This window comes from Alexandromys fortis, unplaced genomic scaffold (assembly GCF_014885135.2).
Source record: "Alexandromys fortis isolate MF-2015 unplaced genomic scaffold, M_Fortis_MF-2015_v1.1 scaffold_104, whole genome shotgun sequence".
Classification (NCBI taxonomy): domain Eukaryota; kingdom Metazoa; phylum Chordata; class Mammalia; order Rodentia; family Cricetidae; genus Alexandromys; species Alexandromys fortis.
The window spans coordinates 4,146,970-4,173,510 of NW_026068000.1; the positions used below are offsets into that span (position 1 = coordinate 4,146,970).

The 26,541-nt window shown below is 42.2% G+C and overlaps 1 protein-coding gene across 3 annotated transcripts in view; it reads left to right on the forward strand.

Moving 5' to 3' along the window:
* The window catches only part of Znf521 (zinc finger protein 521), a 294,857-nt gene that overhangs the window by 20,358 nt on the left and 247,958 nt on the right, over positions 1-26,541 (forward strand). For all 3 annotated transcript variants that reach the window (XM_050160679.1, XM_050160676.1, XM_050160678.1), the window contains one exon: positions 12,032-12,211. Coding sequence is in view for 2 of the 3 variants with exons in the window: in XM_050160676.1 (XP_050016633.1) it covers positions 12,032-12,211 (180 nt within the window). In the remaining variant the exon portion in view is untranslated. The remainder of the gene's footprint in view (positions 1-12,031; positions 12,212-26,541) is intronic.

Genomic DNA, 26,541 nt, shown 5'->3' on the forward strand with positions numbered 1-26,541 from the left:
TGTTTCACAAACAACTATTAATTGACAGTGGCTAAGATAATGGCGTCCACACTCTCTTTCGGTTCTGTCTGGGCAGCTCTGTAAATTGTGTATTGATTATGCAAATTGACCTAGTGTCTTTATTACTGCTCTGCAGATACATGCAGATTGAATGTACATTTGGTAAGATTGCCAGTTCTGTAGGAAAAAACTGCATTTTCAAGGTCCTTTTTTGGGGAAGAGAAATTGCATTAAAACTAAAGAAAAATACAATTTATTTGTAAATTCAAGGGATTATTTTGTGTTCTAGAAAATCAGAGTGAAGTTAAAAAGTTTAAATGATACTGTTTAATTTCCTTTGTTTCCAATTCCTCCAGGAAGGTGCCACAGAAATGATACCAGATCAATAATCATCTATTTTTGTAGTTTATTTTTGATCATGTGACTTTTCTTATTTCGTATCAGGCTAAAGGAAACTTAGACATTGGGTTGGTTGCTTTTATACATTTATTAATCCAACTAGAAGAAGACAAAATGGCTTAATTTTTCCCAGTTAAACATCAGTTGTATCGCCGGCAATAGCTTGTAAGCCACAGACCACAGCTTGGGCTGTGCCCCGGTCTTCTACGGCTAACATATACACCTTATTTTATAGGATCTTTCTTCCTTTGTTGTCACTGTGTTATCAGGACATTTGTTTAGATTTCTCTCATTTCTCTAAACATGTCACTCACAAATGCTGAGCTGCTACCTGTCTATAAGGGTAAAAAGGAAAAATAGCTTTTTCCATTTGTCTAAGAATCACTTTCTGCATTATCAATTTAATGTATGTGTGTATGCACGAGCGCGCATGCTTGCGTGAGCTCTCATGTCTTGTTCATACCTGTGAGGCTGGAAGACAACCTTGGGTGTTGTCTCTAAAAACACGGCCACCTTCTTTTTGGACAGTGTTTCTTATTGGCCTGCTTGCTTACTAGGCTGTGCTGACTGGCCAGCCTTCCTGGTGTTGGGATTACAGTGGTGCCATCATTCCTGGCCTGGTTCTTGGCACCGGACTCAGGACCTATGCTCCTTGCACAGCGAGCGCCTTAGCAATGCAACCACCTTTCCAGCCACCCGCTTTCCACTTTGGACCCAGTTTATTAGAGAGCTGTGCTGAAGGGAAAAGGAAAACCAAAGACTTCGTGTTCCAGGTTGGAATGAGTCTGGTTAACAGAATACTGAATGTCGGAAATGTTGTATTGACAATTTCCACACAACTTCCTTTGTCTCTGCCTTTCAGATAGAGCATTGCAGTTTAGAAGAGAAGCATTCAAAGTTCTGAAACAAAACAAAGGTGTAACACAAAGTTATGAATAAAGAGAACTGAGCGGTAGTATTGTGTTGATTTTGTGAATCAATTTGGAGCCTTCCCTCTCCTCACCATGGGAAGGAAAGGACAACTCTCCTGTGCAAGCACTGCTGTGTGCAGAGACCAGTGCTGATGGTTTAAACACCTCTCTCTTAAGACCGTGTTTCAGTAATCATGGATATAGTGTAAGCATCTTGTTTGAAATATTATGACTATTTGACTGACATTCTGCAATGACCAAGAAATAGAAACCATTGGTAGAATCATCAGAAGGTGCCATCCATATACTTACTGGAGACGTTTTGCCCCAGTTCTCCTTGGCTGCTTGTAGCAACAGCCCTGTAGCTGATGCTCTGTGATGAAGTAAGAACAACTTCATTCTCGCCCCCAAATTCTTATGTTTAGATTGCAGTTTATAGCAGAGTTCATTTATGCTTGTGGCTGTTTTCAGACCTTCCCACTGCATGCTAAAGAGCATGCACACACACACACACACACACACACACACACACACACACACACACCTTGGAGTCACTTATTCCCCACCACACTAGAGTCTGAGCTGTTGAAACCTCTGCTCTAGAGGCAGCGCTGCTAGAGTACCCGACTGTTGAGACCGTCTCTGTGTCCTGGTTCCTTTCTGTGAAATGGAAGGAGGATGGAATGTAGTCTGCTCACTGTTTGACTTTCATAAAAGTCTGATGTCTCAGGCTGAATGGGAAGACATCTGACGGGCAGAAGAGGAGTCTGGTGAAAAGAAGGATCACACAAAAACAGAAACTAAGTTTCTCCAAAGCAAACCAAATATAAAATACCCCCAAACAAACTACAACATTAGCTCACTACTATCAACAAAAAGGACAGAAAAATACCCCAAGACAGAGTTACATCAGAACAAGAAAAGAAGTATTTTTTAAAAACTGTATAACCTTCGTTTCGAAAACCAGCTGGGCAGGGTGATTGCTTCTTTTCCTTGTTAGGCCGTGTGGGTCTGAGCTTCTGCACCATCTTTGTCTTCTGACTTGCTTACATATATGTCATCATTCTTGTATTTCCTTATATAAGGGTCTGTGCATGCCTGTAAAAAACATTTAATATAGTTATTTGGCATTTTATTTTTTCAGGGAATGTTAGTATGATTCCCTTATAGAAGGTTCTTGAAAGTTCAAAGGCTAGCCCTGTTCTAGCATCCTGAGATGAGGGTCTGTCTGGATCACACCATATTGGCTTGTTGATGTGCCTTTTGTATAGAGTTTTTTTTTCCAGTTTGCTTCATTTTCTTCAGACAAGGTCTTCTCCTGTGTCATAGGTTGGCTTCTAACTCTTCCTGTAGGCAGGGATGACCTTGAAGTCCCGATTATTTTGCCTCCAAGCTCCTACGTGTCGGTTGCCACCCAGCCCCGGTTAATGCTGTTCTGGAGCTCTTGGGGTTTCCTGCAGGACGGGCAAGAACCTGACCAACTGAGCTCCATCACCAGCCCCTATGTATGGATTTATATTGTTGGGAAGGATCGTGAACTGCTTATGTTATCTATTTAAACGAACATTTAATGATATTAAAAAACAATAAAGGAACTATTAGATTCAATATCCATTTTTGTTTTCAATTAAATTTTGCATTTCTTTTCTTTGCCCTTATGCATGTTTGAAGTAAAATGGAAAAAATAAGACAAGTCTCACTAAAGATTTCTGAGATCCTAAAATACCTTGTACTCGGATTAGAAGTTACCTGGTATGACTGCTGCCTCGGTGGCTTTGGTGTTTATTTGCTGTCATTTAGACATATGGGAAGATGGTTTCAGAGTAAAAATCTCGGCCTGTGAAGCCAGTTGAGGAGAGCGAGTCCTTAGCCTGGTTCTGCCTGCTCTCTAGGATTGGCTCCCATGACTGACTTGCAAGTCCTTAACTGCCCGTGCCTGTGCCCCATCATTCCCCACCAGCCGTCTAGCGCCTGTTTCCTTTCTGCTCTGGCCTTGGTTTGTACTGTCTCCCTCTTCCCTTGTTTATGTTGCTAGCAAATCCTCTCTGTGACTACTGCAGCATCTTTCTAGAAGGGATCCATCATACCTCTGCTTAGAAATCCCCCCACTTGCTTCTGGCGCTGAGGTTAGCACACAAAACTCATGATGTCTGTAGTCTCATTGCCAGTCCCTCTTCCCTCCCCTGTGATCAGCAGTGCCCTTGTTGGACTAGTGCAGAGAGACTTGGTTTTCTTGAAGGTGGCATGCCGCTTTTGACATCTGCGTTCTTGGTTTGAGAAGCTGAGTTCTACTTGTGTTCTTGGTTACTGCCCCTTAACAAGCCATTCTGTGCTAAGTAAGATAAGCCCGCCCTACTTAGCTGCGTGTTGCCCTCCTTCTGATCTCACTGAGTTTTGATTTTTCTCTCCCAGGGTGAGTTTGCTATGTTCATCATGCCCTGATACAGGGGAAATGTTTTGGATGGCAAACTTGGGTAAATGGACCAGAGGGCCCAAGGTCCTAGGAGACTTTTGTAGCTTCACGTGACCCCAGTCTGCCCCAGCCACTCTCAGTGCTGAAACAGTCATTACCAAACCTCTGAAACTGCTCCTGACCAACACTTTGCAAATGGTGGTAAATCATAAGCTCTCTGGGCGCAGGAACAATTTCAGCTTAGGTTTTGAACTCCCCGGGTCTTAACCAAGGTGCCCAGGAAATGTTTGCTTGCTGAAGATGAGACAAGGCAGGCGTCGTGACTCATCCTGAAATAGATGACTTGAACTAGGGCGACACTTGTAACCTCTCTCTCTTTAATAATTTGTTTTTATTTTATGCACATCAGTGCTGTGCCTGCATGCATGTCTGTGTGATATGTCAGATGCCCTGGAACTGGAGTTGCAGACAGTTGTGAGCGGCCATGCGGGTTCTCTTATTTGAATGTTGGATCACCGAAACAGCTTATCTCCAATAGGTCCTTTGATTAAATGATTAAAACAACAGAATGGAGGTAGGGAGTTTAGATTAGATTTTCTGATTGGAATTGGAGCTTTCAGGTCATTTCCACGCTCTGCATGCAGCCATGATTTTTAACTTTTTCCAGGGCTCAATTCCTCCTGCTCGCATCCTGTACAAGGAGCAGGAGCACCGTTGTGAGTAGATGAACTCATGACTGGCCCGTTCTTCTTGACAGGGGTGCTTCTGTGGTGCTCCTCTGTGCGCTGCTGGAGCCCGAGAGACCTGAGAACAGTCAGCAAAACCGCAGAAGTTCCAAATGCCAGCAGCGCTTTGTTGTCATGCAGAAGCAATCTTTTCCACCCTAAAGGTTTTTTTTTGTTTGTTTGTTTTTGTTTTATTTGTTTTGTTTTTGTAGACAAAAGCAACATGTAAATGCAAGTGTGATTTCCCACCATCTCTTTAAAAAACAGCTTCATAACTCATAACTTTCAGAGAATAAAGTAGGTAGAAAGTTAACATTTAAGAAAAGAGTTGGGTTTTTTTTTTGGACAGGATCTTGCTATGTAGCCCAGGCTGATCCCCAACTTGCAACCCTCCAACTGTTGACCCTTCGGTTCTGAGATTAAAGATGTGCCCACGTATCCAGACTGAAGAGAGAAATATAATTTTTACCAATCTATTTTATTTTGTAAAGCGTGCATGTGTGTGAGACTGTATTTGGCATGTGCGTGTGAGTCCAGGTGCTGAGGAGGTCAGAAGAGGGTGTCAGTCCCCTAGGAGTCACAGGAGGTTGTTAGCTGCCCCCCGTGTGTGCTAGGAACTAAGCTCTGGTCCTCTGTCAGAGCAGTCCATGCTTTTGACCAGAGAACGATCCCAGCCCCGAGAGGGCAGGCTGGACGTTGAGCGCATGCGCTGTACACGGACCCGCTGGTACTTAGCCAGGACGTACGCGGGATCTCTGTGTCTTACTTCTCCAAGCCGAGGCCACAGCTCCGGGATCCTTGAGTCTAGTCTCCCCTCTGATTACTTCTGTTTTTGTTTTGTTGTGTTTGCTTGTTTACCTTGACTTGGCAGCTGTCAGCAGATAAGTGTGTGGCTGACGGCTGGCTGCCCAGTCTGGTGTGCTGAATGCCTTCATTAAGGCTTCCTTGCCTTTGTGTAACAGGGCTCAACTCATTTGCCTAGGAGCTGTTCGCATCTTCGGGGATTTCAGGTTAGAATGGGTATCTAGAGCCCAGAAATCTCAGAGCAGTGACCCTGCCTTTTAGTTCTTGACCACCGGGAATGTTTTCTGCTTCTTGTTAGCCCCTCATCAGAGCCTAAAGATGGCCCCCCCTTCTGTTCAGGGGGAAAGTAATGAAAGCTTAGAGCATGGTTTGAAGACTGTGTGGGAAGGGTACTTCCCGATATGGTTCCCTGTAAACAGATAGTCTCTGCTTTTCTTCTCCTGCTCCTAAATATGCCAGCAACATAGACGACTTCATTTATGTATTTATGTGTGTGTGTGTGTGTACAATGTGTGTCCATGCACTTCTGTGACCCTGTGTATAAATGAAGGTGTGTTTGTCCCAGGCTGATGTACATTGTATGGAGGTTAAGGGCAACCTCAAGTATCCGTCCTCATCTACCTTGTTTGGAGCAGCACATCTTGGCTGTATTTCTGTTGCAACCCCAGGCTAGCTAGCCCAAAGGGTTTCTGCGATTTCTCCACTTAGGTATCTAGCGGATACAGAAGCATCTGTCTTCAGTATCTGCGTGGGAGTGCACTAGTGTTACAGTCTCTTGCAGTTGCATCTGACTCTTTAGTGAGTTCTGGGGATTCGAACTCAGATCCTCTTGCTTTCTGCACAAGGGCTTTATCCATCTAATTAAGATTAGATCATTAATTATCACTTGGCACAAAATGGTTGTTAACCTGAGGTTTTGGGTGTGAAATGTGTTTATATGAATTTTTAGTTTACTTAATTACCACAGTGCTCCTGAAAGTAAGACATGGGTTTTAATGCCAAGTCTTTGTTGAAGGTATCCTTACTTTCACTTTTTCATTAAAAATTATATTATATTGTATATTTAGTGTGTGTGTTGTATGTGTGTGTGTGTGTGTGTGTGTGTGTGTGTGTGTGTGCTTGGAATCCTGTGTGCTATAGATTGCATCCATCATATGGGTCCCAGGGACCAAATGCAGGTCATCAGATTTGGTGTCCAGGGCCTGACATATCTTACTGAGTTATCTTAACTGACTCATCCTTGGATAATAAGTAATGGAGCAAATCTTTACATTTTTATCACCCCACTATTCTGTAGTATTCGAACCACATTTTTTTTTAAAGATTTATTATGTATACAGTGTTTTGCCTGCATGCCAGAAGAGGGCACCAGATCTCATTATAGATGGTTTTGAGTCACCATGTGGGCTGGGAATCAAACTTAGGATCTCTAGAAGAGCACTCAGTGCTCTTACCCTCCTGAGTCATTTATCCAGCCGGAATATTTAGTTTTTATAGCTTTAAATGATTAAGTTCCCCATGGTTGTGGTCATGACAATGAAATCTAGAGTTAAAAAATAAACCCGTATGCATTTTTTTTTTTTGAGTTGGTACTGTGTTGGTTAAGACTGAACAGTTCACACCATGTTTCCATTGGGTGAGAAGCTGGCTGTGCCTGAGAGAACAAACTGGTAGGAAGTGGTCCAGGTTGAAGTCTGCACGCCTGTGTACTCGTGCAACTTCTTGGGTTCATTCATGGCTCACCAGCCTCCGACACTAAGTAACCTTCCTGCGTTCATATTTATGGCATCACTAGAATCTTGTGTTTCTGCCACCCTCATAAAAGCCGAGTCTGGTTTTTAAGGTAGGACTTCATGGAATTAACCAGGGAAAGCCTCATTTATATCTCCTGCAATGTCGGACCAAGGCCTGTGCTCTTTTTTCGCTGCCAGAAGTTTTTATAGTAATACTTTGTGTCCCAGCTCTGGCTCTTACCATTAAATGTGCTTTTTATAGAGTAGCAAGTTATAAATGTAGTGCAGCTACGGCATATTAATCTTACTGCAGAGATTTAATGAGGCAGTTGTTTTGCGACGGACACTATTGGGAGACGAGAGCGACAGAGTTTTACTTCATCACTGAGCTGCAGAAATATTCCTTGCCTGGTAATAATTATAACCACATGATCTCTTCATTTTTCTTTCTTTTGCTGGTGCTTTTCCGTGCAAAAGTGGCTTGGAAGGAGGTCCATTTCCAGGCAGCAGAATGGCTCAGAACTTGGACTGTTTTCTTAGTAGTTTGACATTTAACTTGGATCAGGCATGGCATCCTTGCTGCAAAGAGGGGGAATATGTAAGACGAGTTTCAAGCATTTAGATAGTCCCTGCCATTCCACTGAGATGGCTTTTAGGTATTCATTACTTTTACTTGACTTTTATATAGGTTATAAAAAAGTATATGTGGTGAAACCTCATTTTTACATGGACAGAATAGAATCTCTGCTGCTTGGCCTTAAACTGATCCCACACTTGAAATTAATTGAAGTCCGTGCCTTTATTGCCTCCAACACTTTCAAGCCAGGGCAATTTTTCATTTTCCCAAAGTTGTAATTTTATTAAACCAAGTTAAAGCAATAACAGTCCTTGAGAAGAGGAGGAAGGAAAGAACTACCTGCCAGAGACCATAATGAGAGGAAAATCAGGCCTCTCTCAGATCCTCATTTGTAGGTAATGTTAAGAAAACTGGAAACAGAATGCTGCCATTTATTGTGGCAATAACAACTGTGCCTCTATTCCAAAAGCCAACCTTTAGTTCAGATCAGAACACTATAAATCCAGGCTCCCACAGCCCCCCTTTGGAAGGATGAGCTGGAAAGTTGGGTCAGCAAGTAAGACCTTTTGTGATGGATGCCACATGTTGGAGCAGCATCATTTGGGGCAGCTGGAGGAAGAGGTTCCTGAGGTACAGCGTGCTTTGCAGTCTCGCTTTGGGGACTTGAGGGGGGCTATTTTAACATCCTGCCCTGTGTGGCGGTTTATAGGCAACAGCGTGGTTGGAAGAATGAACGTCCCTCAGGCAGTAGTGCTGGGGGCAGGGTGACACTTGCAGGCTTGGGTCTCCCGTTTATAACCCTTAGGCTGAAGTCAGGGTTTGAGTGACTAGCAGAGTAATACAATTATTTTTTATGATTGGATCTCAAAGGACTTTATAAAAACTCCATCACTAAGGCCATGTGCAATTATTGAAGGGTAGCCACCTGTGGGAAAGAAAGTGGTTGACAGTGCAGGCACTTTCTAGATGCTGCCCACACCCCCTGACATCAGGAACAGAAACCCCTCACACAAATAAACACAGTTTTTGAATGGCCAAGAAAGAATTCCTCGAGTGAGCGAGCCAGTGGAAGCTGGGGAAGAATGTCTCACAAGGAAGGAGACTGAGAATCTGGTGCTCCCCACACGGAGGCCTCATAGGCTATAATCGAACCCGCCTCCCAGAGGGTCCCACTTAAGTGTTGACCTAAAAACAAATCCGCCAGTTGGCTGGAGCATGAATCCTAAAGTTGCAGCAGAAGTGAATAAGCTTGACTGACTTTAGTCCCTGAAGGCTCCTATCTGTAAACCCAGAAGTGCAGGCAAAACATTTTTATTAGTCTTAAAATGACCCTCCCTCTCGTAACCGGCAAGGGTGGTGGAAGCACAGGCTGGGCTCCTCTTTCGCGTGGAAAGCAGAAGCCCTGTCCATTAATATTCGTTTGGTATCTTTGATATTTGATTTGTATAAAATACTCAGAATGCTAAATAGTGGGAAGGTGACTGACTGTTGGAGGGAGGCTGCTTGTTGGTTCCTGGCTGCCCAGACTCCCAGAATAACCACACAGAAACTGTACTAATTAAATGACTGCTTGGCCCAGTAGCTCTAGTCTCTTATTGGCTCTTACATATTAATTTAACCCATTTCTATTAATCTGTGTGTCGCCACATGGCTGTGGCTTACCGGATAAAGTGCCATCTAGGGTCTGTCTCTAGTGTCTGTCTCTGGAGGGGCTACATGGCTTCTCACTTGACTCCACCTTCTTTCTCCCAGCATTCAGTTTAGTTTCCCCTGCCTTGTTCTGTGCTGCCCTATCAATAGACCAAGGCAGTTTTTTTATTAACCAGTGATATTCACAGTATACAGAGGGGAAATCCCATATCAGGTAACTTTTTATCCTTTTTCTCTGTGCATATTAAAATAATCAGTCTCCATATTTATAAACAAATAGGTCTGTAAGCCTAAGGCATGGCATCTAAATACATTAAAGTTCAGCCAGCACCCACATTTTCTGGAGTGCAGTTAGGTTTGTCAGAAACTGAAAACTCAGGCTGAAGAAGGAAGACTATTCAGCATGTTCATCCTGCCCCCAGCAAGCATTTGCTGGTGCGGGGTCATTTCCCCAAATGGGACAGTTATTTCCTTTTCTGAATTGCCCTCTGGGTTGGCAGTCTATTCCTACTTGGCTTCATCTGTGGGAGATCTTTGGACCATTACCAAAGCGTTGAGTCTGTAACTCCAGACGGAACATTTGAAGGCAGGAAACGCCGATGTGGCGGGTCATAACGTGTCAGTCTTCGAGAGTGTAAGCATATGTGGATGCTTTTTACATTTGGAGGCAACTGATCTGTTCCTGTTTTACAGACAAAGTACCAGGAAAGGACCTGTTCCCCTTTAAGGCATTCTCTTTCCGCTAAATAACAATTGCTAAGCACTCACCTGGAAATGGTGTTGGGCTCGCTAGAGAGCAAGACCCGCAAAGGATCTTGTCACACCCCGCCCCAGAGGACCAGTGAAACACCTAGACTGTTTGAGATGGTTGTATGGAGGGTCTTGAGGTAATAATTTTCCAGATGGCAAATCAACCCAAATTACCAATTCCTTAAATACAGAATTGGTTTTAAACAGACCGACTCAAAATCACTTGCTGTTTTGGATGAGCTCCTGCCTTTTCCCATGACCCGGTGAGGTTACTCTGTACATTGGAAAAGAAGTCAGTTTTGGTTTGTCTAAATAATTTGAAGGTGCTGATGAAGTTAAGTTTATTTCTAATTCAAAGGAATCTTTGAACAGACAGAGAAGGGCATGCTGTAGGTTCTCGGAAGCAGGCAACCTGCGGGTTACCCAGCGGCTTCTCCCATCTAGGAGGGCAAAGTGCCACCTTCTATAGACTTTCTGAGAAAGATTTGGCAAATGTTGGGTCTTGTGGGTTCTTGGTTGTAGCATTTCTAATATTCAATGATATTAAATGTCTCATGTTTATATAGTCTAATGTAGTCTATTAAAATTAATATTATAGTCATCAAATATGTGGCTTTAGATTATGTAGTATACATTATGTTAGATACCTTGAAACAACCTGTTTGTAATTTTCATTGATTAGACAAGGTCTCAAAGAAAATAGAAACTCTGGACTGGGGACGTAGCTTAGTTGATAGTGTGCTTGCCTAGTTTGTACGAAGCCATAGGTTCCACTTCCAGCACTACACAAAGCAGGTTTGTTGCTACCTGCCTCTTCTCCTAGCACTGGGGAGGTGGAGGCAGAAAGATCAGAAGTTCAAGGTTATTTTCAACTACATAGTGAATTTAAGGACAGCCTTGGCTATTTGAGACCTTTTTACAAAAAAAAAAGAAAGAAAGAAAGAAAGAAAGAAAGAAAGAAAGAAAGAAAGAAAGAAAGAAAGACAGAAAGAAAAATGTGGATTTGATTGGGAATACAGTTATACCTGCTTGTGGAGGACTTTTCTATTATTAGAAACTAATACCCACCCAAATTAAGCCATTGATGATATGGTCCTAATTTATCCTACATAGTTCCTGTTCCTCCCTCCCCTTTTCTTTTTTCACACCACTCCTTCTTCCCATTGCTACAGAGAAAAGCAAAGGCACTAGGAGTTTAGGGAAGTACTTGTCTTCTTTGCCTTACATACATATATACATACGTGTGTGTTTGTGTGTGTGATGGGTTTGGTGACTGAACTAGGTAGTTCTCTGTAGTGAATCAAGTGATGACAACATGAATAATCTCTACATGGAACTCGTAGGAAACGCAGTATCTGCGTGGTACTCTAGGGCACATATAGGATTATTTTAGTTTGTACAACACGTAGCTTCGCCACACTGATAACACTGTCTTAGTGATGAGTCAATTGTAATTATAATTCTTGTTCATATCTTTTTTTCCTCTATAACTTGGAAATTGAAAGGCAGAGCTAGCTGTTTCGCTTGCATTTGTGCCTGGAAGGATGCTTGGCTGGGAGGCAGGGCATCACAGATAATGGAGTAACTGTGCATTTTGACCACTTTATAAGCAAAGGTCAATTTCTTGCCTATGGTAATTAGCTTAAATGATTCTAGGCTTTTGTATGATCTGACAATTTCCTTGAAGAATATATTTAGCAGAAAGGGGTTCATTCTTGGAAATACTTTCTTTTCCCTTTGCAATGAAGACTGTTTATTTTAAAAGTGATTTATTTTTCTCTTTTAATGAAAAACTCCTAAACGGCGGTTATAAAAAGACAAAGTGAAGTCTAAGCATGTTTTCTCTGAGTAGCTGGTGTATGAAAAGGGCCATGGCGTGGGGAGAAAAGCGCGACTGATAATAACCACGGATGCGTGTGATCCTTCTGCAGTACAGTTAGCAGCCAAGCTCTCTGGCGCAGCTTCCAGGCAAACTAGTGTTTCTGGTTTCGGATGCAAGAAGATGAAATGTTACTTTACAAGAACCTGTCTTTTTAAAACCCACACTTAGAGTCTTGATTGCCTTTCAGACCCCAGCTGTAAACTTGAAGACAAGACTGAGGATGGAGAAGCCATAGACTGCAAGAAGAGGCCAGACGACGGCGAGGAGTTGGAGGACGAAGCTGTGCACAGCTGTGACAGCTGCCTCCAGGTGTTTGAGTCACTGAGCGACATCACAGAGCACAAGATCCATCAATGCCAGCTGACAGGTAAGCAGTGCCTCTCGCTTCCCCGTTCCTCACACTCTTCCAGTTCTGATTTTTCCCGGCCAGTTTGTGCCTTTGTGGTTTTGCCTCCAATTATTTTACTCTGTCCACTTGAAATCCTAGAAAAGTCTAGCAGGGGCGTCTAACCTTATGACCTAGAGACACGATGGGGTCATCTACAAGTACGCTGGGTTGCATTCGTAGTCAGCTGGGATGTATACTGCTTCAGGGTGATATGTTGGATGCTCCTGATTAGAGATACTTTTGTAAAAATTCCAGAATGGTTGTCTGGGGTGACCTCAGTGTTGAATCTGTTAAGAGTGAATTGGGAGTATATGTGCATGTATGAACGTATGTGCATATACACATACACATATATCTAAATATGTGTATATAATATATATATACATACACAATTATATATGCATATAATTTTGCTTACTTTTTACTGTGATATTAGGAATAAAATGAAATATTAAATGACTAAATAAAATAAAACTCCTTTTAAATGTTTTTCTAAGATTGTAAATGTCTATTGATATATTTTGGCTTAAATATCATCTCTTCAGAGAAACCTTCCCTGATTCTGTCTAAATCAGGCCCCTTTTTGTGTTCTTTCACATGCCCACTCATTAAGTTCCAGCACTTAGTTTATTATCACGGTTGTTGGGTATTGTCTTAGTTACTTTTCTACTGCTTTAATAAAACAGTATGACTAAAAGCTAGCTGGAAAAGAGAAGGTTTATTTCATCGCACAGTTTATACTTTATCAACCAGGGAAGTCACAATAGGAAACCAAGGCAGGAACCTGGAGGCAGGAGTTGTTGCAGAGCATGGAGGGGTACTGCTCACTGGCTTGCACCCATGGCTTGCTCAGCCTGCTTTCTTATTGCACCCAGAGACACCTGCTCAGGGGTGGTACCACCCACAGTTTACTAGGTTGTCTCATTAATCATGAATCAAGAAGATGCAGAACAAACTTGCCTACTGGCCAATGGAGACATGTTCTCAATAAGACTCTTTTTTTTTTTCTGGATGATGCTAGTTTGTGTTAAATTGACAGAGAATTAGTCAACACAAATATCAAGTCCAGGGCTTCACAGAGGCTCCCCATGGGTGTTTCCACTGAGCCATGTCCCCAGAGCTTACTACGTAATATCTGAATCTACAGTTTTCACCACGGTGTTCATTTCCTGCCTCCATCATTAGACTCTGGGCCTGTGAAGGGCTGGAGCTGTGCCTTCATTCATCCTTGCATCGGCTGAGCCCAGCACAGTGCTGGGACTTGACTAGCCTCCTACTAAGGCTGCACGGACACACCACTGTGCGTTTATCAGAAGAGGAAAATCTAACATCCACGGAAGCACAACATGTTCAATGCAATGGCTGAATAAAGCTGAAACTTGGTTTATAGACTCTATTCCTCCTTTAAAATAGAGTTATCTTTGATATCTGTGCATTCTGTGTCTCTCAGTGCAACCAGGTGTACATCGAATGTATTTGAGAAATGTTTTGTTTACGTGTGCAGGTTTTCTTCTTCCTTCTTGTCCTTATTCACTACATAATGTGTATAACTCCTCACCTAGCATTTAGATTGTAAATCTCATGGAAATAGAGATGACTTAGAGTGTATAAGAGGGCGCGTATGAAGACATGAAGATTCTATGCCATTTTATATAAGAAAAAGGTATCTGGGAGTTGTGGCACCCTCTAGGGAACTTGCACTGAAACCTCATGGGTACCAAGGGCGTCCAGATACCAAGCAGGGGCGTATTATGTTTGCTGGTGGGGTTGGCTACACGACCAGCAGACCATGCAGTTTCTTCCTTATGGTGACCACGTGGCATTGTTCACTCATTATTTATAGTTACCACAGCTCCCAAATCCCTGTGGGTGGGTCTCTCCTTTGCCTTCTCTCATTTTTTCCCTAGCACAGTCTTCCTTCCACTAACGATGATCAGGAAATATATTTATTAGACAAGTTGTTCTCCAACTGTTTTCCTAGACTATGTTTGTGTAAGATTTTAATGGGTGTTTCATTTTAACAAGGTTTCCTGAGCAGATCATTGTGGGAGCGTTGGGTGGAATCCAGGTAAACAAAGTTCTTTATTAAAGAATGCACCATGGGTCATCTCTTCAAGAGGGGGTGCAGCGAGCAACTTTATTAGGCTCTACACTCCTTCTTTCTGAAAAGGCTTTCTTTTTAGGATCATTTGTCCCCTACCTCCTTTGACATGGTCTAACTCTATATCATTTGCTGGACTCGAACTCAAAGAGATCCCCCAGATTCTGCTTCCTGGATGCTGATTTGAGGCGTGCGCTACCTACCTCACTGGCTAAATGATGTATAATTGCTCATTTACCTGTTTTTGTAACTTTGTGAGATTTTTAGGGTAACTTTTATTATGTTACTATTTTAAATGTACAGAAACCTTACAAAGTCATTTGAAGAGTTCTTCTGTACTAGTTGATTGGCTCGCCAATTGCTTACATTTTGTATTCTTTTCCTTGCATCTCCCTTCTTTGCTCTCTTTTCCTCCATTGCTTGCCATTATATTCTTAATATTTGAAGATAGTTTTAGAATATCACATCCTGAAATACAGCCTGTGTATTTCCTAGGGACCCATCTATTCTTCTGATCACTGTGTAGTTACTGGACTCAAGAAAGTTAAAATTCATTTAACACCAAATGTCTAATTAATATTCATTTCATTATTACTGATGTCTAATCTGTAACCCATATTGAATTGCAACAACTTGTTCCAGTATTTCCTTTATAACTTTTTCTGTTTTGCCTCATCCTGAATACAGGATCACATGTGATATTTAATCTCCACATCTCTCTGCCTGGTCTACTCAATCAGGAATTCTTTCTCCACCTTTCTTTGTATTTTTGACAAGGGTGCCTGACAGACTTCGTAGTATTTCCACCAGAGTAGGTTTGTCTGTTTCCTCATGGCAACAGTCAGGTTCTGTGCTGTGGCAGGGACACCAGTAGGATATTACATCCTCCTTATTCATTGCATCTGGAAGTAAATAGTATTAGTTTGTTCCAGTGATGGTGATGTTAACACTGAATACTTGTTTGCATGGTGACTACCAATGTTGTCTAGTGTGATTTACTGTTTCTCCTTCCTATACAGTGCAAGGATAATTCATGAGAAGATACTGTCGTACCTCAACTTCACGAAACTTCGACCACTGTTTGTCTCTGTTGTCATGCTATAATCTTTGCTACTTGATGACTTATTGGTATTTCTTTCCTTATTTGTTTATTTGTATCATCATTGATTTTTAGATTACTTTGTTCAGTGATTCATAGTTCATTATATGTATATATGCATGTATCATCTATCTATCTATCTATCTATCTATCTATCTATCTATCTATCTATCATCTACCCATCTATCCATCCATCATGTAATTATCTGTCTGCCTGTCCGTCCATTTATTAATCATCTGTCTGTCTGTCTGTCCATACATCCCTCCTTCCATCATTTATCTGTCTTTGCATGTTGAGAATCAAACACAAGGCCTTATGGTAGGTTGGTTTATACCACTGAACTGCCCGCCTAGCTCACTATGAATATTTTGATATATTTTTGTGCTAGATTTAGCCAATGAGAATGGATTCAGGTGATATCCTTTGATGTCTGTTTAATATGTTTCTGTCATTGTCTAGGGGGACTTGCTTTGTTTCTGGGACAAACTAAAACTGTCCTGCAATCAGTGTGTTCTTGGTGATTATTAGCATTTTTAGCTTTTGGTAGGGTAATGTGCTATCTGGGCTCATTTAAAGAAACATGGTATTTAGAAGTCAAGACATGAGTGGTGCATGCTCTGTACTGTTGTCGGAGGCTGCTTGTTTGTTTTCTGGCCACCCAGACCCAAAATAATCACATAGAAACTCTATTATACTATTTGGCCAATAGCTTAAGCATATTTTTAGCTAGCTCATACGTCTTAAGTGAATCCATTTTTTGTTATCTTATATTTTACCATGAGGCTTGTGGTTTACTGGTAAGGTTTTGGGGCATGTCTGTCTCCTGCAGCAGCTATGTGGCTTCTCCATGACACCACTTTCTTTCCTCCTCTGTGTGTTTGGAATGTTTGTCTTGCTCTATTCTGCTAAGCCACTGGCTAAAAACAACACATGCAGAAGGACTACATGACAGTATTATATCTTATTGTCTATAGAGCTCAGCTAACTGAACTAGGACATATGCAAATATGCTAATATGATTTGTAGTATATACATATATACATACACACACAGACACACACACACACACATTCCTTGAACTCTAACAAAAACCCCATGCTTGTATTGATATTTCCAATTCAACCCAGACACATCCTTCTATTTTTCCTGTCACTTCTTTCTGGAATGATGGAAACCTGTATGTTATTATCTTCGGTGTATTGACTTATTTGCTTGAGCCTAGAATACACATGAAGTAATCCCACAGTGGTTGACTCACATAACCGTGATACAATGTCAACCAATTAGAGCTAATATCTTTTGCAACTGGTTAAGTCTATATTTTAATGCAGTATTTACATAGGATAAAACTAAGAAGTCATGAGCATGCAATTTGATTAATTATGGGAAAATTCACACACTTTGTACTGCACCCATTTCACATTAGATGTTCTCTTACTGTACAGTCCTCTCTGCCCCTTCCTCATCATTATCTCCATCAGAAATACTCAGGTCTTTTAAGTTCTTTAACCATAGATTCCTTTAGCTGTGAATGGGACCATACATTGTGATATACTATGAACTCTTTCCTCTGCCCCAGGGCCTTTTACATTGTGTGTCAAGGAAATACTTTCATGCTGTTTTAAATTACTTTTGTTGCTATTGTTGTTTTTCCATTGTTGAGCAGTATTCTGTATGTTCAACTACTGTTACTGTTGTATGGCTGTACTGTAATTTATTTTCTGTTTTTTTTTGTTGTTGTTGTACATTTGGTTACTTTCTCTTTTCTTTTCGTTATTCTGAATTAAGTTGTATTGGGCTACATACCTATATGTTAGTATATGCTGTAATCTTCTTGGCTTGATGGCACGGGAGTAGAGGTGCAGGGTATTGAGTAGGGTGAGGTATTGAGTAGAGAGTCATGCCTGTGTGTAGACACTCTCCCAAGCTCTTTCCCAACATGGTTGTCTCACTTTGTACTCCTGCCAGCATGGTTGGGGGGCTCAGATTTCCAGCCAATGTTCACACTGCGAGCTTCTGAATTCTCTCTTTCTTTGGGGTATGAATTAGTCTTCTTTATGGATTCGCTTATGTTGCCAGTTCGTATACATTAAACTGACCTTGTTTAATGACTCTTTTTTTTAGTACACAGGGTTTTGTGAAAATCCAGGACCTTACTATGTAGCCCTGGCTGGCCCATAACTTTCTGTGTAGATCTGGCTGGCCTTAAACTGTCAGAGATACATTTACCTCTGCCTCCTAAGTGCTGGGATTATAGTGTTCCACCAAGTTTATCGCAGAATCCTATTAAATACAGAAAGTTAGTAAGATACTGTTTTTAAGTGGATGACTGTTACATTACACGATCCTTTACACTCATGTAGAATAGTGCTTACATTTGCACAAAACTGTGAACATATACCGCTTAGTTGTAGTGATAGGAGCGGCAGCGGGGCTGTGTTCCCTGCACCCGGCCGCCCGCATGGCTAGCTTATGCCCGAAATAATTACACGGAAACTGTATTCTATTAAACACTGCCTGGCCTGGCTAGTTCCAGCTTCTTCTTATTGGCTAGCTCTTACATATTGTTCTAACCCATTTCTAATATTCTGTGTAGCCCACGAGCTGGCTTACCAGGGAGGATCTTAACCTGCGTCTGTCTGGAGCGGGAGAATCGTGGCGACTCCTCGACTCAGCTTCTTTTTCCCAGCATTCTCTTCTGTTTACTCCACCTACCTAATTTTCTGTCCTATGAGGGCCAAGGCAGTTTCTTTATTATTAACCAATGAAAGCAACAGATAAGATACAAGACCCACCTCCATCACTTAGTATATGCTAAGTTAGTGAGGAATCTTCTCTAAGGTGAACAGGGGTTGTTGGTCCTGTTTCAGATTACATTTCATTCATTCATTTGTTCATTCCTTCATTCTGGTGGTATTTGAGATCATGAGTGTTTGGCAGTCTTTTCACTACTGAGCTAAACCCCCAATCCTAATGTTAATTTAAAATTTAAGTGTTGAAAAGTAAACTCTGCATCTACTTCATGAGGATGCACTTTTTATAGAGTGTCTGCCCGGTAGTTATCTTTATGCTCAGCCTCATCAATCAGAAGACAAACCAAAGACATCACTTCGGTCTCATCTGATTTTAATGGTATCTGCAGAACACGGTATGGAATGGGACACCTAATATTTATGGGTTACATACATTTTTTTTAAGTCATAAAAATGTTTGGTCTCTCTTGCTCCAAGGCTTTCAGAATGCTGGGATCTGGCCTGTATTCACACAGGACCACAGCATTTTAATTCAAGGTAAGAGAACAAAAGTGAATTACTGATTCATGCCAGAGAAGGATAGACCTGATGAGCTTTGTTCCTGTGTATCAAACGATCAAAGGAATACGCAAGGCAGTGGCGGCACACACCTTTTAATCCTGGCACTTGGAAGGCAGAGGCGGGCAGATCTTCGTGAGTTCGAGGCCAGCCTGGTCAGTAAAGTGAGTTCCAGGAACAACCAGGGCTGTTACATAGAGAAACCCTGTCTTGGAAAACAAAACAAAGGAGTAAATAAAGCCAAAGAATGATGGTGCTTATGGTGGTGGTGATGGTGATAGTGGTGATGGTGTTGATAAAGATGATGGTGTATATGTATGCCAGTGGTTCTGTAGGTCCAGACTTCTTTGGAGGTTGAACAGCACTTTCACGGGGATTGCCCGAGACCATCAGAAAACACAGATATTTATATTATGATTTATAACAGTAACAAAATTACAGTTATAAAATAGCATAAACATAATTTTATGGCTGAGGGTCACCACGTTATTAGGAACTGTACTAAAGGGTCATGGCATTAGGAAGGTTGAGAAGCACTGGTGTGTGCATTTGTATTGGTGGGGTTAGGGTGTAAAGCCTACCTTCAGGGGTGTAAACCCAGAGTGGAAGACGGAGAGCGAAGAGCAGAGAGTGCAGTAATCTACATTAGATGAAAGTGTGCAAGTTGAATTTGAATTAGCCTTCCAGTCTGCTCTGCAGAAGATTAAAGACACATGGAGGATTTTAATTACAAGGGTGATGTGATAGGTTTTGGTGGAAGTCAGGGGACAGCGCCGCTGGCCTCTCTTCCAGCTGCTAAAGTAGACTCTCTGGATGCCACCTGTTTCAAAACCTCTCTACAGACAAAGCACTCAGAGGGCACTGGCATTTCTTTTTTCTTCTCTTTTGGTTGACTCTTTTCATTGGTTCTGTTTTTAACTTTATCCACCTGCTTATGTCTTTGCTGTCTTGCCTCTGGTTCATGTCATTCTCAAAGACTCGTAATTTCCTGTCTCCATCTGCCCCATTTCCTCTTCTGTGTGTCTCGTAGAGTCTTAAGGAATTTCCAGTTATTCTTTGATCCATGTGGACTCCTTCCTTTCTGTTAATCGTGTTGCCATTCCTTAGCTGTTTGACTATAACCTGGAGGTATTTCCATGAATAATTTGTGTGAAGGAAGAGTGAATCCTGAGTAGCGTGCTGCAGTCTTAAATATAGAGCAGAGTTCGAGAAGAAAGAAGTCATGTGACTCGGTTTGCAAGGCCGAAGACAGGTGCCTGATGGTCTGAGGCCCCGGGAGGTCACACAGGCTTCTGGCGGTTTCCCGGCTCTGCTATGAGAAAGCCAGAGAAAACCCACCTTGGCTCTTTTGTTCCCTTGTCTGCGGGATTTCTTGGTGATGTCACATCTATTCTTTTGGTGACTTTTGTCCCCAGGTCATGATGCAGATTCTTTGACCAGGATTCCCTAGTAGACGCTGGCCATTTCTTATCAAAAGGTTTGAAACCCTGGTATAACCCTGCTAAATACGCCTCGCCTGAACCAAGCCACTGTAGGTGAAGATCAGGTTGCAAGTTAGACATCAGTGTGAGCTGGACTTGTGGACAGTGGTACAGGGAAGGATGCAAGGGTGGAGGGAGACGCAAGCACTCAGGAATCTGAATCTTAGAGGTGTTTTGGAATGTCAACACTGTTCCGGAGACACAGATATGACTTAGAGCTTGACAAACAACCTCCAAAGATATCCAGGGACAAGGTGACACCCACACAGAAGAGATTTCTCTTCTTTGTCTTATGATACTGTTTCTTTTGAGTCTGTAATCCTGCATGTATAAGTAAATTACATACGAACTTTGCTTGAAGGAAGCGGGGCAAAGGTGAAGACAAACTTAAATCCCACTCTTGAGCTGTAGCCACAGACGGCTGCCACCTGCCTGGCCCTAGCCTTGCTGTGATTTCCTGGAGGCTGGGGAGGGAGGGGAGGGAGCCCTCCAGTGCTGTTGGGACTCTGATGCAGAAGACAGATTATCAAAATATATATTTACTGAAGGAAAAGCACAGAGAACCTTTCATTGTACTAATCCACAAACCCTATCATTTCTTGCCAATTCCCTCAGGGGGCGGGGAGGGCTGTGAGCCAGAGGGGTCTCATCGCACCACTCAACAAAGATTTAATAGCAGGGTGCTGTGGGGGGAAGGCTGAGATTATGGGACTTTATTATGCTTACAAAACGGAGTAGGAACCAGCATTATAAATCATCGAGACTAAGCTACACTTAACCGGATAAACGTGTAAAATACATTTGGTAATACGACTTGCTCCTTGGTCTGCGTCCATTCTCTCTTGTCTCCTGCTAATTTGCAAACTTGAGTTGTCTGCTAAGTGCCCTTTCATGTCATTAATGTGAATTGCTTTGGTGCATATGCAGAAAACACCAAGAAGATGGTGTTAGCTCTTAACCCAGCGTCCGGCCTTGCTTGTGGTACTTTGTTAAGTAGAAGTCCACCTGACAGGAAGACTGACTTTTGGGGAGAACATATGTTTGCAGATCAGATTCAGAAAGCTCCGGCCAGATTTTAAACTTCTTTTCTTCATCCCTTCTTTTCTTTTTTCGTTTCTTTTTTGTTTTGTAAAGTTTGCACCATTACTGTTTGTACGTCACTTTCTCCCTCTTTCCTTCCCACCCAACGCTTCCCATCTTTAAATTCATGACCTTGTTTTTGTTAGTTACTGTTACAAAATTAATTCAGTATACGTGTGTACATGTATGTGTGTGTACGTGTGTATATGTGTGTGTGCGCGCACAGGTGTGTGCGTATGCACGCGCATACATCCTACTGAATCCATTTGGTGTTATTTGGTAGTTTAAGACTGACTTCTTGGGATCGGATAGCCTAGCAGGGGCTCATTCCTGGAGAATACTGATTTTCCCTCTCTCAGGAGTCTCTATCTGCCTGCCCGCCTCCCTCTCTCCCTCCCTCCCTCCCTCCCTCCCTCCCTCCCTCCCTCCCTCCCTCCCTCCCTCCCTCCCTCCCTCCCTCCCTCCCCTCCTCCCTCCGTTTCTTTCTTTCTGACCTCAAGTAAGTGTTACCCTGCTGAGCTGTGTCCCCGACTCAGTTTTTTCTCATTATTGCTATTGTTACTAATCTTGAGGTAGGGTCTCTCTACTTTGTTCCCTATTATAACCAAGGATGGCTTCCAACTTGAGATCCTCCTGCCTCAGCCTCTTAAATAGCTGGGATTATGCTCATCAATGTTTTTAAACAAATAGTATTCCCGTATTGCTTTGCATTTTTGAGAATAAATCGAGCAGGTAAATGGTTGTTGTATAAAGCAGTTAGTTCACTTGATTTTTTTTCAGAGTTAAACATTCTAGAATCTTTGCACGGTTTTTAAGAACTGAAAGCTTTCAGGTGCGGGAATTCTGAGATAGCTACTTTTTGTTTGTTGTTTGTATTTCCCAGAGAGACTTTTAAAAGTGAAAATGTGTCTGCAGGTGTTCTGTGACTTTGGAGAATTAAACACCGTGGCTCCTCTTCTGGCTCACAGTGACGGAAGCTGTGACTTTAGAACCCAGATTTGCCATTTTTTTCTCAGAAAAATCATACATTTCTGTAAACTGTGTGGAATCAGTGTACTGTTGAAAAATTTTAGTTCATATTAATTATATAGCAGTTTTATTTGCATATGTCTATATTAAAATCTATATCAATCCATTATGTTTTTATTAATCATTTATATAACATTTCTAATTATATTTGAGGTAGTATAAGTCTTATTTTTAACTTCCCTTTTCTTAGATGAATCTGTAGCATTCTGCATAAATATGGCCAAATGGTAGCCTAGCCACACACGTTTCTGCAATACCTGGTTGAAGGCAGTGTCCTGGGCCTCATGGGGAGACCCTTAGCATGGTCTCTGTGCAGACCAGTGCTTTCTAAACCTTTTCTGACAAAACATGAATATGTTATATAGCATGTACAGAAATAGTGATGGAGTAAGGACATAAAGATGAAATAAATATAGCTTGCAGTAACTTTGCAGTTTTAGACTCCCAGCCTTCTAGTATGTTTCCATCACTGTTAGACCTGAGAAAAGCCACGTCACAAACCAATGGAGAGCAGGGCTGGAGGCCCTGGGCAGGTTTCTTCTCCACAGTGGGTGCAGCCTGGGACCTGTCCTAGCTTCCTGTTACTGTCAGTGTTGGTGTTGTCCAACTGACCTTTGACCTGCCCTGATTAAACTGTCGCCTTCTCCAAGCTCTTCCTCACAGTAGCTGAAAAGCTTCTTCTAGGAGTGCGGGGCGGAACTGGCCATTTGCCTGTTGATGACCTGTGTTTGGTCATCAGTATCTTGCAGGGTTTTTTTTTTTTTGCAAAGAATTTTTGGAGTTAGTTAGGAAAATCTGAGACCTGAATTAAATTAGTTAAAATTAGATAATGTTGTCCCCGTGTCCGTTTTTCTGGAGAGAACTGACGGCACCATTGAGAGGAGAGGCACAAGGATAGAAGACAGGAAGTCATTCAGGTGATTCGAGTCATATTTATCTTGATCTCAGGAAGGTTTGTACTAAAATGACTTTTTAAAAGTTTTCATTTTTGTGTGTGGAGGTGCATGTGTATATCTGAGTGCATATGCACATGTGTGTGTGGGGACCAGAGGAAAATCTCAGCTGGAATTTCATTTACCTCAGTTTTGAGACAGGATCTTATTGGCTTGGAAGAACCCCGGGATACCAGACTGGTGAGCAGGCAGTGTCTCTGCTTTCTCAGTACTGGGATTTCAAGGTGGATCATGGCTCCTAGCTTTTTCAGGTGGATTCTGTGAATAAAACTCAGGGCCTTGTGTGGTAGGCATTTTACCCACTAAACTACCTCTCCCATCCCTAGACTGGGCAGTGTCTTCTCTGATTGGATGCTGAAGATTCAGACTGTGAGCTCTAACCTGGAATAAGGTGCCCTGTGTTCTACAAAATGCTTCCTGTCTGCCACACACTTCACAATATGAAAACGCGAGTCTCTGCTGCTCTCCAATATAGAGACAGCGGTTCAGGCAGCTGTGCGAGCATCTTCACCCGCCAGGGCCGTGACTGAGTCTGTTATGCACTTGCCCAAAACGAGTAACTACCTGTAATTGGTTCTGAATTCTGGGAAACTAGTAAGTGAATTTCTTTCTCTGGTTTTGGGGAGTCAGTTCACTTTTTACTTGCTGCAAACACTTGTCATTTCGGCACTGATCTTGTTTGTTATAGCGGCTTAAATATAATTAAGACGTGTGTGTGTGTGTGTGTGTGTGTGTGTGTGTGTGGCACCACGGCATGTATGTGGCAGCCATAGGAGATTTGGGGAGGTTGATTCTTTCCTTTCACTGTGTCCTGGGTTTTGAATTCAGGTGTGAGGTCCTTGACAAGCCTCTTAACCCACTTGCACCCTCTTCTTAGCTCTTTCTGTTTCCATATTATTTTTTAAGAGCAGAATTCTAAAATGTAGAGGTTCCTTGCCTCATGTTCTCATGTTAATGTGCTTGGAAATCCTCACTTTAACATAGACACTAGATGGTAAGAGATCCCTTTGTCCTTAAAGCTTCATAGAATGTAACTGGGGCTTTTACGGGGCCAGCGGATGAGTGCCGTGTTCTTACCGTAGCTGATGATATAGTACGTGTGTTAGCTTTATTAAAGTCAAATAGCTCACATGCTGAAAGGCTCCTTGTGTGTCACTCTTCCTAGGTATTCATACTCTCAGCTGCTTTTCCTGAGCCGTGGGTGACAGGATAGCTGAGTGCAAGCAAAATGCGGCCGACGGTTGCATTTGCTGAATGGGAAATGAGGGGTGCACCCACTTAGCTTTAACAAGGAAGCCTAACTGGACTCTTCTTCATTAATTACACCCATATTCACATTAATATGTTCTCTCATTAACGCGAGTATTTAAATTTTTCAGGAAAAAAAAATCATGAATCTGTGTATTCAAAAATATTGCCTCTGAATGTCTGCTAAACCACAGTGGTTTTGTGAAATGCCTTACCTTCGCTCGCTGTGTACTTGAGAATGAACATCTAATGATCTAATTGTTCTATAATTGGGAATGAATATCTAGTGATCTAATAGTCTGGTTTCAGGATTCATTTGCCCCAAACTTGTAAATAAAATGTCAATAGCACAAAGCATGGGAGAATATCTTTAAGAACTTCTAGCATGCCCTTGATGGCCACTGCTGGTGATTAAAGCTGTCAGTGTGTCCCTATGGAGATGGGTAAAGACTGTAAACCAAGAGCTGTATTTGGGACATGAAAGCCGTGGGGTCTTTTGTGGGAAGATGAATTAAAAGAGACCCACGATTTCCTATGTCCTCTGCAGGCTTGTCGCTCACCTTGGGAACAGGGCAGGGCCACATTCACAGGAAGGCTCACTTCCCACCTAACCCCTTCTAGGTGTGAAACCCACACTATAAAACAAGACGGTGAAACTTTTACATTTTTGCCTCAGCACACTTGATTCTGTTTTAAAGGTCATTCTCCTTAAGACGCTATAACTGACATCTTTTTCTTTCTTAGACTGTGGGTAGCTAAAGAATCCATGAAAAGTAGACTTTGCACGCTCTGCTCTTTGTGCTGAGCCCTGTCTGGGGAGCCTGTCTTCAGGGACTGGCGGCGGTGTCACAGAGATCAGTGACCTCTTAATAGGTCTTGGAGGGGAAAACAGGAATCTGTCTACCCTGTGCCTCAGGGCGAGGTTTCTTTAAACTTCAAGGCGTTGGACTGAGACTCTGCTCTCCTCCTTTCCTTCAGCTGTACCTTCAGGGGAAATTGATCGATTAGAAGTGATTATTCCACAAACTCTGAACCCTTTCCCCCACCTCTTTGTTCCAACTGGAGCTTCTCAAAGTTTAAAGGGATTGCGCCTCCTGGGTGAATGGTAAGATGAATGTAGGTAGATTATTGGGTAGAACTCTTTGAACACACATTAGAAGTGCTAAAAAATATATTCGTAACAGTAGGGAATATCTGAAAGCTAAAAGGGTAAGGAAACATTTGTTTCAATATAATTATAATGGAATTGTGTGGGATATTTTGGGCACATGATTAGCTGTTAGAATGTAGGATCGCAGTTGCAAGGCAAGGCAGGAAAATAACACGGTCAGCTTAGGAATGGGCAAACTGGCAAAATTGGGGCGGCAAATAAAACCATAACAGCACTGACAACAACAGAAAATGACTGGGTTTGTGCATGTCCTCGGCGAAGCGCTGCAGGGCCGATTGGCCGATGGCGTTCATTGTTTTCTAGTGTCTTTGTTTAACGACAGCAAATGATACGCATGCTTTGTTTTGCATGTATAATATGTCTAATTGATAGGTTCTTTGGGTCATACATGATTAATTATGACTTTATCAAGCTTTTTCCTTTTAAAAATATAATTCTTTGACTCTACCCTGTGCTCCTCAGACCTTAGCCCGGCTTCCTTGTGTACTAAGCAGAAATGTGGACAGGGGTGAGCAGACTGATGAGCTCAACAGCTTCTCCGTTCCATGCTTACAGAGCTGGAGAGACATGCGCACTATGGGCTATCCAAGTTAATGCTCCACTGGGTTCTTGAGAAATGCCCGGCTAAAAGTCAGATTTTCTGAATAAAATTCCAGTAGGTCTGGAGACACATCCATTTTCCAGTCTCTTTCTCTAGGTGATGAAGGCTACTTTATTTTCTGTGGCTTTCTTGAAATAGGGCCAGTTTAAAAACCCTTACAGTTCTCAGCCTTCCCGTGTGGTCCTGGATACTGGAATGGAGGGGGGTGGCTATTCATATCTGGGCCGGGTGTTG